This window comes from Gadus chalcogrammus, chromosome 6, assembly GCF_026213295.1.
Source record: "Gadus chalcogrammus isolate NIFS_2021 chromosome 6, NIFS_Gcha_1.0, whole genome shotgun sequence".
Taxonomy (NCBI): domain Eukaryota; kingdom Metazoa; phylum Chordata; class Actinopteri; order Gadiformes; family Gadidae; genus Gadus; species Gadus chalcogrammus.
The window spans coordinates 22016845-22032982 of record NC_079417.1 but is presented as its reverse complement, the minus strand read 5'-3'; the positions used below and the strand labels follow the sequence as shown (position 1 = coordinate 22032982).

At 44.7% G+C, this 16138-nt stretch overlaps 1 protein-coding gene across 1 annotated transcript; it reads left to right on the top strand.

Moving 5' to 3' along the window:
* The first annotated feature begins 1175 nt into the window (after positions 1 to 1175).
* LOC130384743 (tyrosine-protein kinase JAK2-like) lies at positions 1176 to 15677 on the top strand. Its single transcript, XM_056593065.1, has 16 exons — positions 1176 to 1722; positions 1876 to 2062; positions 2618 to 2742; positions 3532 to 3666; positions 5813 to 5903; positions 7431 to 7558; positions 8665 to 8803; positions 9249 to 9400; positions 10922 to 11072; positions 11337 to 11473; positions 11682 to 11871; positions 12495 to 12619; positions 13123 to 13295; positions 14328 to 14445; positions 14715 to 14828; positions 15021 to 15677. The coding sequence occupies exons 1-16, from the start codon at positions 1612 to 1614 to the stop codon at positions 15126 to 15128; spliced, it is 2184 nt and encodes a 727-aa protein (XP_056449040.1). The 5' UTR covers positions 1176 to 1611; the 3' UTR covers positions 15129 to 15677.
* Positions 15678 to 16138: the final 461 nt, after the last annotated feature.

Below are 16138 nucleotides of genomic sequence, written 5' to 3'. Positions count from 1 at the left end.
AAAAAATAAATGTTACGAACTACCCAAGTGTTGACTGATTTGTGCCAAGGTGTTTACCTAAAATGTGTTTTCAAAGTGATCCCTAAATGCCTGTCCACTCGGTTCCACACGGCCAAATTCCTTGTAATGTTGATCGCCATCATCATCATCATCATCATCATCGTCTGGCTGTGGAATGTTCCTCCGCTTGCAAAGGTTGTGTAGAATGGCACATACAGTGATTACTGTGCTTGCCCTCTCTGGGGTGAGGCGTATTTCGCCGTGAAGGACATGAAACCGACGTTTCATCTGCCCAATTCCTCTCTCCACAACATTTCGTGTATGTTTTTGTGCTCGCAAAGAGCCAATACGATGTGTTTTACGCATAGGACTAAGCGTAATCTGCGTAATCACTTACATGTTACACTTTAACTGTGCTCCCGGTTGTGGATTAAGGTAGGGTGTCTAGAGCCACGTCTTGCATGGATAGTCACGTCACCCAGCAAGTGACACCCAACTGGTACATCTCAAAAAGCTGCCTCAGACCGCTCACCATTAAAATGCGCGAATCATGGGTAGCTGAAGATCCAGGCCACTTTGCAACAACATCCAGTAGGCTATGTTAAAATTTGCATCAAAAACAACCTGCGTGTTGATGGAATGCACTTTCTTTCCCACTATTGACGAACACGTCCTCGTCTTTTGATGGCGCAATTATTTTTATTTTTTATAAGTTATATATATTTTTTTATAACTTATAATTTTTATAACATTTTATTTCGGGACTAATCGGATTATTCCTGTTAGTCGGGGATGTTATTGCATCGCGCATTAACTCCACAATAAGTTGAATACCCTAACATTTCGTCTCGCAGGCATTTTAAGATTCTTTGTGAATAGGTCTTACTGAGTTAGGAGTCCTCTTGAGGACTTTTAAGCTCTCCTAGACTTAGGTGCTACTTTTAGTCCTAAAATACTTTGTGAATTGCTCTTAGTGAAAAAAGTTAGGAGTCCTAAATTTAAGAGTGACACGCCCATTATTTTTAGGAGTTACTCCTAAATTCGCCAGTTAGGACCTACTTTTAGCCCTAAGATCCTTTGTGAATACGGCCCCTGGTCTATGAACTGCCGAGAGGGACAAAAAGCACGTGGTACAGGAAATGCAAACGTGTTTTCATTCTGAGCCAGCGTGAATGATGACTGAAATAATTCACTATCTTGCTCGAGGAGTAATTACTCAGTCATACTCAACATTAGCTTACACTAATGATTCAATGCATTTTGAAAGTAGTTTGAAATAACAAACCTCACCATCACTCGAATGACTCGATGAGGTAGTATTGGATGTCATGACACAGCTTCTTGGCACATACTGCCCACCATAGTTTTTGAACAAGCGCGCACTATTAATTTGAATGCAATATACAATTGTACCACTAGATGGGAGTAATTTTTACCCAGTGTCCCTTTAATACGCATATTTTTTGGTTCAAATTTTTTAAAGGCCTTCTCTGAATGCGTAGAAGGCTCTGAGGGTTCCCCTCTGTGTGAATGTAAATAATTTGTTGTAACAACAGTACTGAAAGCCTTGTTTAGTGCAGTAATATTCTGTCCTTGTTCTTCTCTTTCAGGATGGATTTCGCCATTAACAGGCTGCACAAGGCAGGAAACAAGAGCGGATTGTATATTTTGCGACATAGCCCCAAGGATTTCGACAAGTATTACCTTACCTTTCCTGTAGTGGTGTGTAATTATTACTATTTTAATATATTTCAATGACTTTATAGTTTAAAGAACATTCAATAATTGTCTAGTCTGTTGTGTAAGTCATGTGTTAATATCATGCTGGGCGTCTGTCTGCCTATTTGTCTCCCTACCTGTCTGTCTGTGGGCCAGATGAACGACGTGGTGGAGTACAAGCACTGCCAGATCAGCCGGTCGTGCGGCGGGGAGTTCAACCTGAACGGCACCAAGAGGACCTTCATGGGTCTGCAGGAGCTGCTGGCCTGCTACCACAAGGAGACGGTGCGCTCCGACGGGGTCGTGTTCCACTTCAACCGGGGCTGCCCGCCCAAACCCAAAGGTACGCGCCCCGGCCCGGGGAGGGGAGAGGGGTTTCAGAGGGACGGCCCCGGCCCAGTGAGGGGGGGGGGAGAGGGTGGAGAGGGGTTCAGAGGGATGGCCCCGGCCCAGTGAGGGGGGAGGGGGAGAGGGTGGAGAGGGGTTCAGAGGGACGGCCCCGGCCCGGTGAGGGGGCCAGGGGGAGGGGAGAGGGGTTCAGAGGGATGGCCCCCATGTTATTTTGCTATCTCTGAGATTTTTGCAAAGTAAAAAACGCATGAAACAAAATGGAAAAAACCCTAAGAACTGAATTATTATGAGTAGTAGTAGTATCAGTATATTATTTCTGAGGCTTCCTGTTCAAATAAATAATTTAGATATTATTATTGTTACATATTTTTATGATAGAAAATGCACATATTGTTCGATTTACTGCAAGACTTTTAAATAGGTTCCTCTTTTGAGTTGAGCTTTCATAAAAAATAAATAATCATGCACCCCAATGCTGAGTCATTCAGTGTTATCAAATCAGCAACTTCTGGACTCTGACAGATGTTGTCGTTGTTGTTGTTGACAGAGAAGTCGTGCCTGCTGGTGTGCAGGAGAGACAAAGGTCTGGACGTGGCCGCCTCCCCGTCGCTCCACAGACACAACATCAGCCAGATGGTGTTCCACAAGATCAAGAAGGAGGACCTGCAGTTTGTAAGGCCTTGTCTCTGGCTTCATTGCACTTTAGAAACCCTAGCTCTCATCATTCGCCCCTGTAGGTCCTGGTATGGTCGGACGCTCCGACATGCTGGCATTCCTGCTTTTTATACATTCTTTACCTTTTTAAAGCGATAAATAAAATATATCACTGACGTTACTGTCATCTACTCCTCGGTGGATCCCAGTAATGTACGATTATATGCATCTATAATTGAAAACCGAATCCTATGTATATATATGTATATATATATAACAAAGACAAAAGGTGACTCAAGATTTGGCTTTTGTCATCTGAGCCAAGAAGAGCCTCAGTTGTGTCTGCCTGGAGGCCGTTGTGTTAGCTACGCTGCTGCGGTTGCCGCCTGGCTCTGAAAGAGGCCTTCTAAACCCAATGGGACCCCGGGCCCTCTGAGATCTTGTCATGTCACACTACATGAAATATACAGTCACTCTTCAGCTTCTGCTTATTGCAGAAATGTCCACCCTCAGGTGCTTTGGATACACATGTGATACAAGCACAGCCATGCTATTATTGAGCAGCTGAAGTTTTGCATTTAGAAAGAAACTCCTGTTGGAGATCACTGTTTCGGTAGCCGGTGTTGACCTTTTGCGATACTGAATGGGGAGAATATTCCAGTCACATTTTTTTATTTGATTCATTTATTTCTGTGTGGATGTCTTTTCATTGATGCCATCGCGGCTCCATAGTCCTCTCCTCTGCTTTAGCTTCCGTCTGTGGAGGCCTTGCGTTAATCCCAGCCCCTGTCGGCCTGTGTCCCCCAGATGGAGAGTCTGGGCCAGGGAACCTTCACCAAGATCTTCAAAGGCGTCCGCAAGGAGCTGGGCGACTACGGCCTCCTGCACCAGACGGAGGTGGTCATGAAGGTCCTGGACCACGCCCACAGGGCATACTCCGAGGTAGAGGCACCCACCTCGCGTCTTTCAGGGTCCACTGAGTGTTCATACTATATAGGAATCTTGACCGCTCGTTGGTCCCATGGCCATGTTGAATTTGTGTTTCCACTAGGGATGAGTCGGTCGCGACCGATTCGTTCACAACGAACGAATCCTGAACGTGAAGGACAAGAACTGGTTCCCCAAAACAAGAAGAACTGGTTCTTTGATTCATTTTTTTAACATAAAACAAAAATATGGTCACGTAAATAAATTATACAAACGAACAGAGCTTCGTCTCCCCGCGACCTTATATCGATTGAGTCTACAGCGTTCTCAAAGATTCAGCCAATGAGAGGTAGCAATGGTGTTGCCATGGCACCTGGGTAAACAAATGACAAGGTGGTACCGTCGAATTTGCGTGCTTTCTCTGTCTGACGTATCTTGGGTCATACCATTCGACGTGGGGCCACTCGTATATCCCCCTACATTTCCGAAAATAGACTTGACCTCCATCTGTTTATTGGATAAACGCATTTCCCAATCCCAGGAGTCTTTGCTCCATTCTACGTCAATTCAAGAACAAACAAAGATATTAAACTGCAGTTCGTATTTTTTATTTATGACCATTAAAGTTCTGTAATGCCTGAATAATGAAGAATTAAATGTAAAGTAAAATAAAATTATAAATATAAAACCATGAATGAAATATAGATAGTAAGCAAGTGGAATAAATATTGGTGGGACGTTTGGTTGTATTATATAGTATATCTTGTCGATTTTCACGCGGGGTAGAGCCTAGAAGTCGCTTAAATTATGGTCAGGGACGTTTCGCGGGTAGGGGGGCAGACACCTGTGAGATTCCCTGAAAAATGACGTAATCAGACGTAACGAACGAATCAAAACGAACTAATCAAACGAAAAATCGTTATAGTGAACTGAATTGAAAGAACTAGTTCCCGGAAAATAATCATTTTGCCCATCCCTAGTTTCCACCACAAACCGCAGTGCTGTTTTAGGGCCGGATTCATGCCATGGTCCAAAAAGCCGTTTTAACTTGATCAGTCCTGATTTAAAGCAGATGTTCACTTTAAAATGGCAATAAAGCAACACTATTGATGAAAGCCCTTCCAGGACATTGGAACCCATCGGGACGTCTGTGTGCGGACCGTTTGCTAAGTTCTGCTACGTTGCTCGTGTCCAGTCTTGGTTGGATGGAATTTCAGCGCCTAGAAATCTTTTGGTGTGCTGTACTCCCTCAAAAATGTTACAATTATCCCTGACCCAAAATATATATTTTGGGGTGTTTCCAAGCAAATCTGCAATCGTTCGCAAAGCATCACAAATAATTGTATTCAGTAAATCTGATGAACACTACCCAAAATAACCACCTGCATCATGACTAACCCTAACCCAATTACTACAAATGAAAGGCACTCGTTCTTTTCTCAAAAAGTGATGTTGAGAAGAACTGTCACACAAATCAAACATAAAATAACTAAATAAATATTCAAGTAAAAAATACTCAGTTTCAAGCTTAGAAATATTCAATAGTGAGGCCAATAAACAAAATAAATATGTAAAATAAAAAGTAAACATCAATAGAAAAAAGTGTTTTTGTCTGAACGTTCTAGGTGGAGGGGGGCGTGTTATGACCCATGGCCACTATCGCGTTATAATGAGCGATGTTGTATATGATAACACACTCTGCGTAACACACTCTGGGGTTATGGCTCCACATGGCCACACACTGAAGACTCTTCCAACCCGTTTGAGATTTTGTTTTCTTCTTGTCACTTCCCTTCAACGTAGATCACATCTTTAGTATCTTTTTCGTATCTTTCGTATCTTTTTTTGTCACACTCGTCCATGTTTGTTTTCGTATTCGCAGAGAACGTGTAATGTACATAAAACAGAAGCAGAAAGACGTAAAATACTGCCGTAAAGTAAAATAGGGATAGGAACAATGGACTATGGAAATATCTATTGATAGTAATTTTTCTCCCTTCCCCCCCCGATTTTATCTCATCATTTCGAACAGCCCTAGTGTGGAAAACACAAAACAAGTGACATTTTCCCACATCCAAACCCAAGAATATACCCCCTTAAAAAAACGTTGATTCCAACAGCATAACAAACCAAATGCGTGATGTGTTTCTCCTGTCCCCAGTCCTTCTTTGAGGCAGCCAGCATGATGAGCCAGCTATCTCACAAACACCTGGTGCTGAACTACGGGGTGTGTGTCTGCGCCGGGGAGGACAGTGAGTTTTTCTGCAACTAGCCTCACCCAACTCACTCCTCTGGAGGGACTGCTGTCTTTGGAGTCAAATGTGCTCGGTTTGCATAACTCACAATTTAATCTAACTTTATTTGTATTGCACATTTCATATAAACGGTAAGTACCCTCATGTGCTGCTTAACATTAAAACGTCCTATAAAACAACACGTCATGTTCATAGAATACATTAGGAAGTGCTTACAATATGAGAAGCTAAATACAGTACCACACCGTTACCACACAGACCACACATAACAATGATGAAAAAGCTGAAATTTGCGATATGGCAAGCATCCAACCCCTTTAAAAACAGAACGCTCTTGCGGTAGTATTTACACCAGCATGACTTCTCTAACCATCTTCCCGTTTTCATGTCCCACTTTAAAGCGATCCGATGAGACAGGGCTTCACACCCCCCTTGTGGATTCATTTAATGCAGAGAGGGCAGGGGAATACGATGGCTCTGCAAGCACAGAGTGGGCAATCGGTCCTGCATTTCTGTGGGTCCCCTATTGTAGGAGGGAATCTAAATTCGAATCTTGACCATATTTAGATTTAAAAACGTATCGAAGGGAGCAATGCTTTCACAAGCCTGTTGAGATGGATGCAGTTCAAAAGGGATCCCAACTTGATACGCACACACACGTACAGGGTTCAGGCTAGCACAATCTCCAACAATGGGCGGCAATGGAGAAAACGTGGTGAAGAATTTACATTGCTTTGGTCAAGTAAAGCATGTTTACTAATTGAAATTAAGGAATAAAAAAATAAATGAAAAAGTTTTGGCTGTTAGAACCTGATCTATTGTTTGGACTGACCTGGACATTTACATTTACAGTCAGGGTATTTAGCAGACGCTTTTATCCAAAGTGACTTACATTAAGTACATTTGTCAGAAGTGACCACCCAACAGCTCATGTCTGCAAAAGTGATGGAAGTCCATGGATTCTCATCCTAATCCCTCACAGCCCACTGGGGATTTATTTTACCGTGACGGGTCGTTGGTGGCGGCCAGCAGCAGCCGTTTCGTGATTGAAATCGATGGGAACTGAACGTTTTGCTCGCTGCATTTAAGTTGCTTAGAGCCTTGCTGTTTTTGCCATTCATCCCTTGCGTTTTTTGTGGAGCGACCCCGATGCCCCGAGGCTGAAAAGATGTCGTAAATGTTAATCGGCCCTTGTGTCTGTGAGGAGTTTGGATACAAATCCGTGTTGTATGGACAAGCATTTTGACGTCAATGTCTCGGGACTCCTTTTGTATCTTCTGGATACCCAAAAGCCTCCAGCGTAATGCTCAGAACCCTTCAGTCATGTACTTGGGGAGCTTATATTTAAGATATAAAAATACAATTATTCCAACTCCCCCCCGCTTCATGTGTGCTTCCTTCCTTTTAGACAGGGGCCACAGTTTGAGTAGCGAGCCGGGCTAACTATCGCTAAGCCTATTGTCGTTGTGTCAAAAGCTTCAAACGCCATGTGTCCGCTCACGCCCATGCTCCACCCATCTCCAGATATCATGGTGCAGGAGTATGTGAAGTTTGGCTCTTTGGACACCTACCTGAAGAAGAACAAGAACTCAGTCAACATCCTGTGGAAGCTGGAGGTGGCGAAGCAGCTGGCCTGGGCCATGCACTTCCTGGTAAGCACCAATATGTATTCCTGAGAAAATCGATTTTCCAATCCAGATGTGGATAGGAGACATATTATGGTGTTTTCCCAACAAGAAAACATAGTATTTGAGTTCCAGAAAACATGTTTTTGAAGCTGTTTGCTGGAAATAGCTTTTAGGAAAAAAGACTTGTCTACCACTATTCCCCTCTGTTTCAGTCACTTCAGAATGCGCTGTTTCTGGTGTCTGTAGCTTTAATGCAAATGAGCTGCTGCCCATTGACCAATGAGCTGTCAGACTGAACAATAGCATGGAGGAGAAGGGATTGTTGTTGTTTGCGGACTCCTGGAGCTCTATATTTATATAATATATATGGGTATAATATTATATCTAATATCACAGCCAAAAGCTATGTGCGGCTCGGAAAATATTATGAATCATAAAGACTGCGTCTGACGTCTCTGGCACTTCCACAACAAGTAAAGACTCGCACTGGGGGATATCTAGGCCATGTTTGAGAAGAATTGGGGGAAAACTAACTTTGGCCTTGACTCTCTGAAGTCTATGAACCACGACATGGAGCAGAAAGGGATTGTACCGAGCTCCTGGCGGCAGTCTGGCAGCTCAACTCCGGGAATACAATCCCAGAGCTGAGCTGCCGCCGAGTTCCCCCCGCCGGAGCTGCTCGTCCGCTGGTCCACAAAATCTTAGCTATGCTCTGATTGGAGGGGATAGGGGAATTGGGAGGTAGTATTCAACTTCCTACGTAGGAGGGGGCACCGAAACTCGCTTGTTTGGTAACTGTTGGCGGGGTACTTTCAGAAAAGCATATCACTCAAAAAATCATGTACAGACTTTTTTCAAAGTTTGTATGCGTGTGGGAGCACCAGAGACCCAAAAAAAAAAAAAACACCCCATATCCCAGGAAAAGTGTTGTTTCGATAATATGTCCCCTTTTATGAAAACAACGTAAAAGTCGTTGTCTTTGGCAGGAAAACAATGAAGCCAGGTCAGATTATTCCTTAAATTAAAATTTACCATTGTGTCCCAGGACCAATGACAAAAATGGCTCTCTATGTTCAATGATGATACACAAGAGATCAACCATCTTTCACTTTCTCCTTTGTCGAATGTAGGAGGAGAAAAACCTGGCCCACGGGAATGTCTGTGCCAAAAATGTTCTCCTCATCAGGGAGGAGGACAGGAGGAATGGAAACCCGCCCTTCATCAAGCTCAGCGACCCTGGCATCGGCGTCACCGTCCTGCCCAAAGAGAGTGGGTCCCTGTCCACTTCCTCCCACCGTGTTGTTGTCATTGCACTCTTTTACCAGCAGGTGGCCACATTTAGACTCATCTGTGAATACACTTTTCCACTTTTCGGTTAACAATAATAATTGTACCAAGGTAAACAATTGTCCTCAAAAGAGAAGTATTAAGTATACCATTTTAGTTTTGTTTTCAGTTATGGCATCTTCCACACTTCCACTGCTGTACACAACATAAAACCCCATGGGTTATGTCATTTCTGTATAGTGCGCTCACCGCCTAAAATGGAAAGTGTAACATTTACGTTCAACGCATTCTTTATTTCAGTTATTATTACATATATAACAATGCAGCAATGACACTGCGTATTGATACATACCACTTGATATTAAAACTGTACAAAGAGGGTCATCCTCACGTGTCCGACCTAACCACGGTGATCTCCTAACCCCAGTTCTGACGGAGCGGATCCCCTGGATGGCCCCGGAGTGCGTGGAGGAGCCCGGCAGCCTGAGCCTGGCCGGGGACAAGTGGAGCTACGGCACCACGCTGTGGGAGATCTGCAGCGGGGGGGAGAAGCCCCTGGCCGCCCTCGACCACACCAAGGTCAGCCCCCTGCACAACGTTAGACCTTTAGCCCATGAACTCCGGATCCCCTCCAGTGCACCGGCTGCGGAGACGACCCCGAGTCGCCCTTTCACACGTGCGACACACAGCCGGAGATGAGGGACATCAGACGTGTTCACACGTATCGGAGATACTCCGGATACTTAAGGCGAGGGGTGGCCCCTGGGCAGAGAGTGTACATTTACATTAACATACAGGCCGTGTTTCCCATACACAGACCAATGTGTGGCGCAGCGCCACAGAATGAACACTGAGCGCCACAAGTTGATTCTGCTTTTATTTATATATTTTTTACGCAATTTTGAAATATAAATATTGTTCCTTTCATTCATCTCTGCATAGCACTCTTTCTCCTGGTCATTCTCGTTCACACACGCACAAGCACACAGAGACGAGCGCGCATACATGCCGATGGTGCGCGGGTACACTACCACTTATTGGATAAACCTGCGTATCACTGATACATGCACACACACTGACAGCGGATTTGCCCGCTCCTCCTCTCAAAGCGCTTACAAAGGAAAACCCGAAGCAGCGCGATATTTGCGATTAATGTGAAATGCGGTTATAGTTTATGTATATATTACGGTGTTAGAACCCCTGCCCGTTCTGCCAGTGATTTGAATTCGCTCTGCAGCAGAGGCTGGAGATGTGGAAGTGGGACGGTCCACTTTGAAATGTATTTTGTGCGCGATTACGCGAATGAGCAAACGATACAATAAGAACATTTGTCAGAAGAACAGAAACAATATATGGTATAGAACCAAGTGCCAAGCACTAACAATTGTTAGATGAATGCTCAGAACTAAGAATGCTAAGAAAATTTTTAGTTCCAGGACGTAAAACATAGAATAAGTGCGTAAGGGGGTAGGGGCGTGAACTCTAAACAAGTGTAGGAGGCAGGAAATGACGCAGAAAGTATGCAGAATATCGCGGGTGAGGCGTCCAACTCTGTAATGCTGAGTCTTTCTGCAGTGATATCAATACTGCATTTATTGAAACGTATCTACAATATCAACAGAAGACTGGAAAGTAGAACGCAAAATACAAGTCAGAAGAGAAAAGTGCGAAGCATCTACACTATGTGCTCCCGGTTTCATGCCAGACGCATGATAGAACAGTATATGACCGCTCATCAAGTTTGGGGTCACCCAGACAATTTCATGATTTCCATGAAAACTCACACTTTTATTCAACAGTTTTCAGCTATGCTAACATAATTGCACAAGGGTTTTCCAATCATCAATTAGCCTTTTAACACGTTGAGCTAAAACATGTACCATTAGAACACAGGAGTGATGATTGCTGAAAATGTGCCTCTGTACACCTTTATCGATATTCTGTTTCATTGAAAAAAACTGTTCTTCGATGAGGACATTTTTAAGTGACCCCAAACTTTTGAGCGGTAGTGTATCTGCTAACGACAAGACTCCAGGAACCCAAAGGGCGTGGGGCAGCACAGAGCCAACAGATGTTGTTGTCCCCCCACTGGTTCCACAGAAGCACATGTTCTACGCCGAACGGCTGCAGCTCCCTGCGCCCAAGTGGACCGAGCTGGCCAACCTGATCTCCAGCTGCATGGACTACGAGCCCAGCTTCAGGCCCACCTTCAGGGCCGTCATCAGGGACCTCCACAGCCTGTTCACCCCCGGTCAGTCTGCAACCCCACCACGCACCACGCTGGCCAGCCCATGTGGGGGGAGCCGCCCAAATGGACAGCTAGACCATATGCAAGACAGCTAGACAGACAGACAGACAGACAGGTGGCTTATCAGAGCCAGACATAGTGCAATACCTACACAGACAGACAGCTGTACAGACACACTAGTCCCAACAGACTAATCCAGGTTTATGGTGAGTTTTTGTATGATTGAATGAATGAATTGAGGGTGAAGGTTAGTCTGTGTGTCCCCAGACTACGAACTGATTGTGGAGAGTGACATCATGCCCAACAAGACGCTGAGCTCTGGTTGGGTGACGGGTGGCTTTGAGAGCCAAGAGCCCGCCCAGTTTGAAGAGCGACACCTCATATTTCTACAACAGCTCGGCAAGGTAACAGAGATTTACTGGTTGTACCGTGGCAACGTAACTGTGTGTAGCGGAGATAAAGGTTCATCTCTAAAGCGACTCTAATGACACAGAACGATTAACCTTTTAGATGTATTATTAACCTTTTAGATCAACTTTGATGTGTAACACACAGAAAAAGCATTTTGAGCTGGACCCTCCCCCACATTGTGCATGTGGTCTATTCCATCAGGGCAACTTTGGCAGTGTGGAGATGTGCCGGTACGACCCACTGCAGGACAACACGGGGGAGGTGGTGGCCGTGAAGAAGCTCCAGCACAGCACCGCCGAGCACATCCGGGAGTTTGAGCGGGAGATCGAGATCCTCAAGTCGCTGCAACACGAGAACATCGTCAAGTACGAAGGAGTGTGCTACAGTGCAGGTACACTCGGTTGTTTTGATAATAAGAACTCTTAAAAAAAATAAGGGATTTTTTAACAAACTTTGTAAAGCAAACTACCCGCAATGTTTTGTATATAACATGGGGTAGGAGAAAAGCTAGGGTGAATGGCAGGTTGTTTCACAATGTTAGGAGCATGGAGCTAGGAAACCTGTTGGGTGGAAACGACGCTGCTAAAGATATCAAAGGGGACCTAGCCTTATCATTTCCAGCTTGCTAGATGTCCAGGCACTATAGATTGAGATTTGGAGCATTTAGCAGATGCTTTTATCCAAAGCGACTCTCATACGTACATTTGTCAGAAGAAGGGGACACAATATATTGCTGTCGGTAAAGTAAGGATGTTCATAGAACCAAGTGCAAAGCAGTAACAATCACTACCCAATCCACTATGGAGGGAGCTACCTCACTCTAGCCCTATGGTTTGTCTTACCCATTGCTATGTTCACGAAAAGTTAGTTGTTTGCCCTGTGGTAGCATGTTGCGTTGCAAAAACAAGTCAAACTATCACTCTTAATTGAAAGAAAACATTAACATGCAACCGTACCTCAACGTTGTGGTCGTCATTTTCTTAAGCCATGGTTCTGTTAATCATCCCCTCGTAGGCCGCAGGAACCTGCGTCTGATCATGGAGTACCTGCCCTACGGATCTCTGCGAGATTACCTGATCAAGAACAAGGAGAGGATAGACCACAGCAAGCTGGTTCACTACACCGCTCAGATCTGCAAGGTACCTCTTCCCTCCTCTAATAGGCCAGTGGGTTCACCTCCAAAGGTTGCAGGTTCAAAACCCCAGCCCCACTCTGAATAATATGCCTTAATGCCCGGTAGGCTTCCTAAATACCCGTATCTGTAGTCACTACATGTCACTGTGAATGGTCACCTTTGCGTTGAGCTGTTGACAGATGTTAAGTCTGCGTGTCTTTTAAATACACTGTTTATATGGCGTTTTCATATTCCCATGCCAAAAAGCATGCATGTTAGGTTAATACTCCAGTGTCTTGAGCCAGTCAGCCTAAGACCTGGACTCGGCCCCCAGGCGACTCACTGTGGCCCCGCAGTGCTCCTAGAGTTGGGTCTCAGGGCTTCCGTTTAAAGAACATTCAAACTCATACTGAGGTTACACATGCAACTCGGAGCGCCTCACCTAATACGGATTGGTTAATGCTACTGCTGCCGGTGCCCAAAAGATGTGTAACTATCCATTTGCCATGTTGTTGTCATGGCTTCTAGGGGATGGAGTACCTGTCCAACAAGAGGTACATCCACAGAGACCTGGCCACCAGGAACATCCTGGTGGAGAGCGAGAACCAGGTGAAGATTGGGGACTTTGGGCTGACCAAGGTCCTGCCTCAGGACAAGGAGTACTACATGGTGAAGGAGCCTGGGGAGAGCCCCATCTTCTGGTGAGCACTGGTCTTACCTACCCTTCCCGTCCTGGCCATAACAATTATAACCCTAGCCCTAGCCCTATCTGACCTTACCTGTTCCTATCTGACCTTACTTGACCCTACCTATCTCTATCTGACCGTACCTGACCTCACCTGTCTCTATCTGACCTTAACTGACCCTATCTGACCTTACCTGGCCTTAACTGACCCTATCTGACCGTACCTGTCCCTATCTGACCTTACCTGTCCCTACCTTTCCCTATCTATTAGGGTCAGGTAAGTGTTTTTTGTTTTTTTTCAATTATTTAACATTATATATATTTTTTTTTTTTAAATAACCCTGTTCTGATTTGTTTTTGTTTTAAAAAACATATTTTCTTTTTGAAAAAATAACTTATTTTGAGAGCCTCTACCGCAATTTCGTTGCACTTGTGCAACGAAATAAAGAGATTCTGTTTCTGATTCTGATCTAACCTTACCTGACCCTATCTGACCTTAAAGGGGACCTACAAAAAACGATGTAGATATTCGGAAAACTCTTCCTCTCATTTGGGCGCTTTCAGCATTCTCTGTCAACGCTCGGTTTCGTCCTTCTTCGCCCCCTCGCCCCCCTCCTGGCAACCCAACTCCGTTGTGATTGGTTACCTTCCTTGAAGCGCGCGCGGGCAGATTTGACCAGGCATATGGGGGCGCGGCAGGAGTACCTCTACGTAGATGATTTCCCTGAAATGGGAACAAGTGAATCGCAAACTTTGTCCCGAGTGTTTAGCGCTCTGCACAGCCACCCCAGGCTGTCAGCAGGGTATACGTCGAAATGCATGTACGTCATTATTTGACACTTTAGTATGGTTAAACATGACTATCAATAATTATAACAACGTTTATAGGTCATAAAAGTCGAAAATGTCCCCTTTAACTGACCTTAACTGACCCTATCTGACCTTACCTGACCCTATCCGACCTGTCCTGCTGACACGCTGTCAAAGGCCAAATAATAAGGGTCAAATATATAGTAAACTTATGAATGTTTGTGTTTGTGTTGTACAGGTATGCCCCAGAGTCTCTGACAGAGAACAGGTTCTCTGTGGCCTCAGATGTGTGGAGCTTCGGGGTGGTGCTGTATGAGCTGTTTACACACAGTGACAAGAACTGCAGTCCACCGGCGGTGAGGCCTCCCACATTCAGAACCTGTGTTGTACGACTCCAATGTCAACTATATACATGCCTCTCTTTATCCTACAGTGATGAGCTCTCTCTCTCTCTCTCTCTCTCTCTCTCTCTCTCTCTCTCTCTCTTCTCTCTCTCTCTCTCTCTCTCTCTCTCCTCCTCTCTCTCTCTCTCTCTCTCTCTTCTCTCCTCTCTCTCTCTCTCTCTCTCTCTCTCTCTCTCTCTCTCTCTCTCTCTCTCTCTCTCTCTCTCTCTCTCTCTCCTCAGATGTTCATGGCCATGATGGGGAATGACAAGCAGGGTCAGCTGATCGTCTACCATCTGATTGAGCTGCTCAAGTCTGGCAGCCGGCTGCCTCAGCCCCTGGGCTGCCCCACAGAGGTGAGAGCGTGGATCATCAAATGATTCATTTACTAGACCAATTGGAGCAGGGTTGGCACAGGTGTGTGTAGCAAGTGTCTCACATTAATTGGGCAAGCACTGTGTCAATAAGAGCAAGAGACGAGTGGGTCCTGAACGCTGTCGCCGGGCCTGACGTTGGGGGTGTTGTTGATGGCGTTCTCTGGCTCCTAGATCCACGACATGATGCAGGAGTGCTGGGACAATGAGCCAGCCATGCGGCCCTCCTTCAAAGAGCTGGCCCTGGGCGTGGACCTGTTCAGAGACAGCAGGGGCTTCTGAGGGTTCGGATGGGCCCCTGGTGGAGCCAGGGTTGTGCTATCCAGGAGGTTGCTGGTTCAAATCCTGGACCAGCTTTAAAATAAACAAAGAAACCTCATTGCCAAGGTGCCTCAGAGGAAGCACGCCTGCGCCTGCTCAGTGGCCAACGTGTGTGTGTGTGTGTGTGTGTGTGTGTGTGTGTGTGTGTGTGTGTGTGTGTGTGTGTGTGTGTGTGTGTGTGTGTGTGTGTGTGTGTGTGTGATTGTGTGTGTGTGAGTGAGAGAGTGAGAATGTCAGCTAGCGGGGCTAGCTCTGATGTCACCCTTTCCCTAAAATATTATTACACTAACAACGCAGTTTTCTTATGTGTTAATGCATATATTTGTGTACAAATGTAATTTTATTTTTGTTGTTTTTTAAACAAAGGAATAGTACAGGATATATTTGATCTGCTTACGTGCAGTCATTGTAAATGAGGTAAATACAGAGGTGATTATATACATATTTTTGTTTGTTTGCTTTTGTTTTCACTGTGAAGCAAGTGGTCTGTGAATTACTAAATAAACACTTGTGGTTCACGATGTGTCATCTATTTAGAAATCAGATCAAATTACAATTCACTACAGATAACTAACTACACAATGAAATGAGCCATACTGTATTTATGTAGTCATTTGGAAAGATTTTAAAACAAATGTATGGCCTGCATCTCGCTAAACCCATTGTAGATGTTATATATTTATTGCTATTCGTAAGATATACTAGGATTGAAAATACTCAGTCTAACTTTTATGCAAAAAGTAAATTCGACATTGCTTGCATGTGCAGAAGTCAATATAATAATTTTTAAAAAGGCGACATTAAAAACAGGAAAATCCAGATAGGACACGTTGAAACACATTTACATTAAAACACAATGGAAGTTGCATTTCATTAAAATAAGCACCAGAGTTTTAAAAGCAACTTTTAATTGGTAAAATATTAACAGACTTGGCGACAGGATTGTGACAACCGATGGACGACAGGGGGAG

Coding starts and splice junctions, on each gene's coding strand:
- LOC130384743 (XM_056593065.1), top strand. CDS start 1,612: ATGGATTTCGCCATTAACAGGCTGCACAAGGCAGGAAACAAGAGCGGA. Junction 3,667..5,812: donor CCCACAGGGCATACTCCGAG/GTAGAGGCACCC, acceptor TCCTGTCCCCAG/TCCTTCTTTGAGGCAGCCAG. Junction 7,559..8,664: donor CCTGGGCCATGCACTTCCTG/GTAAGCACCAAT, acceptor TGTCGAATGTAG/GAGGAGAAAAACCTGGCCCA.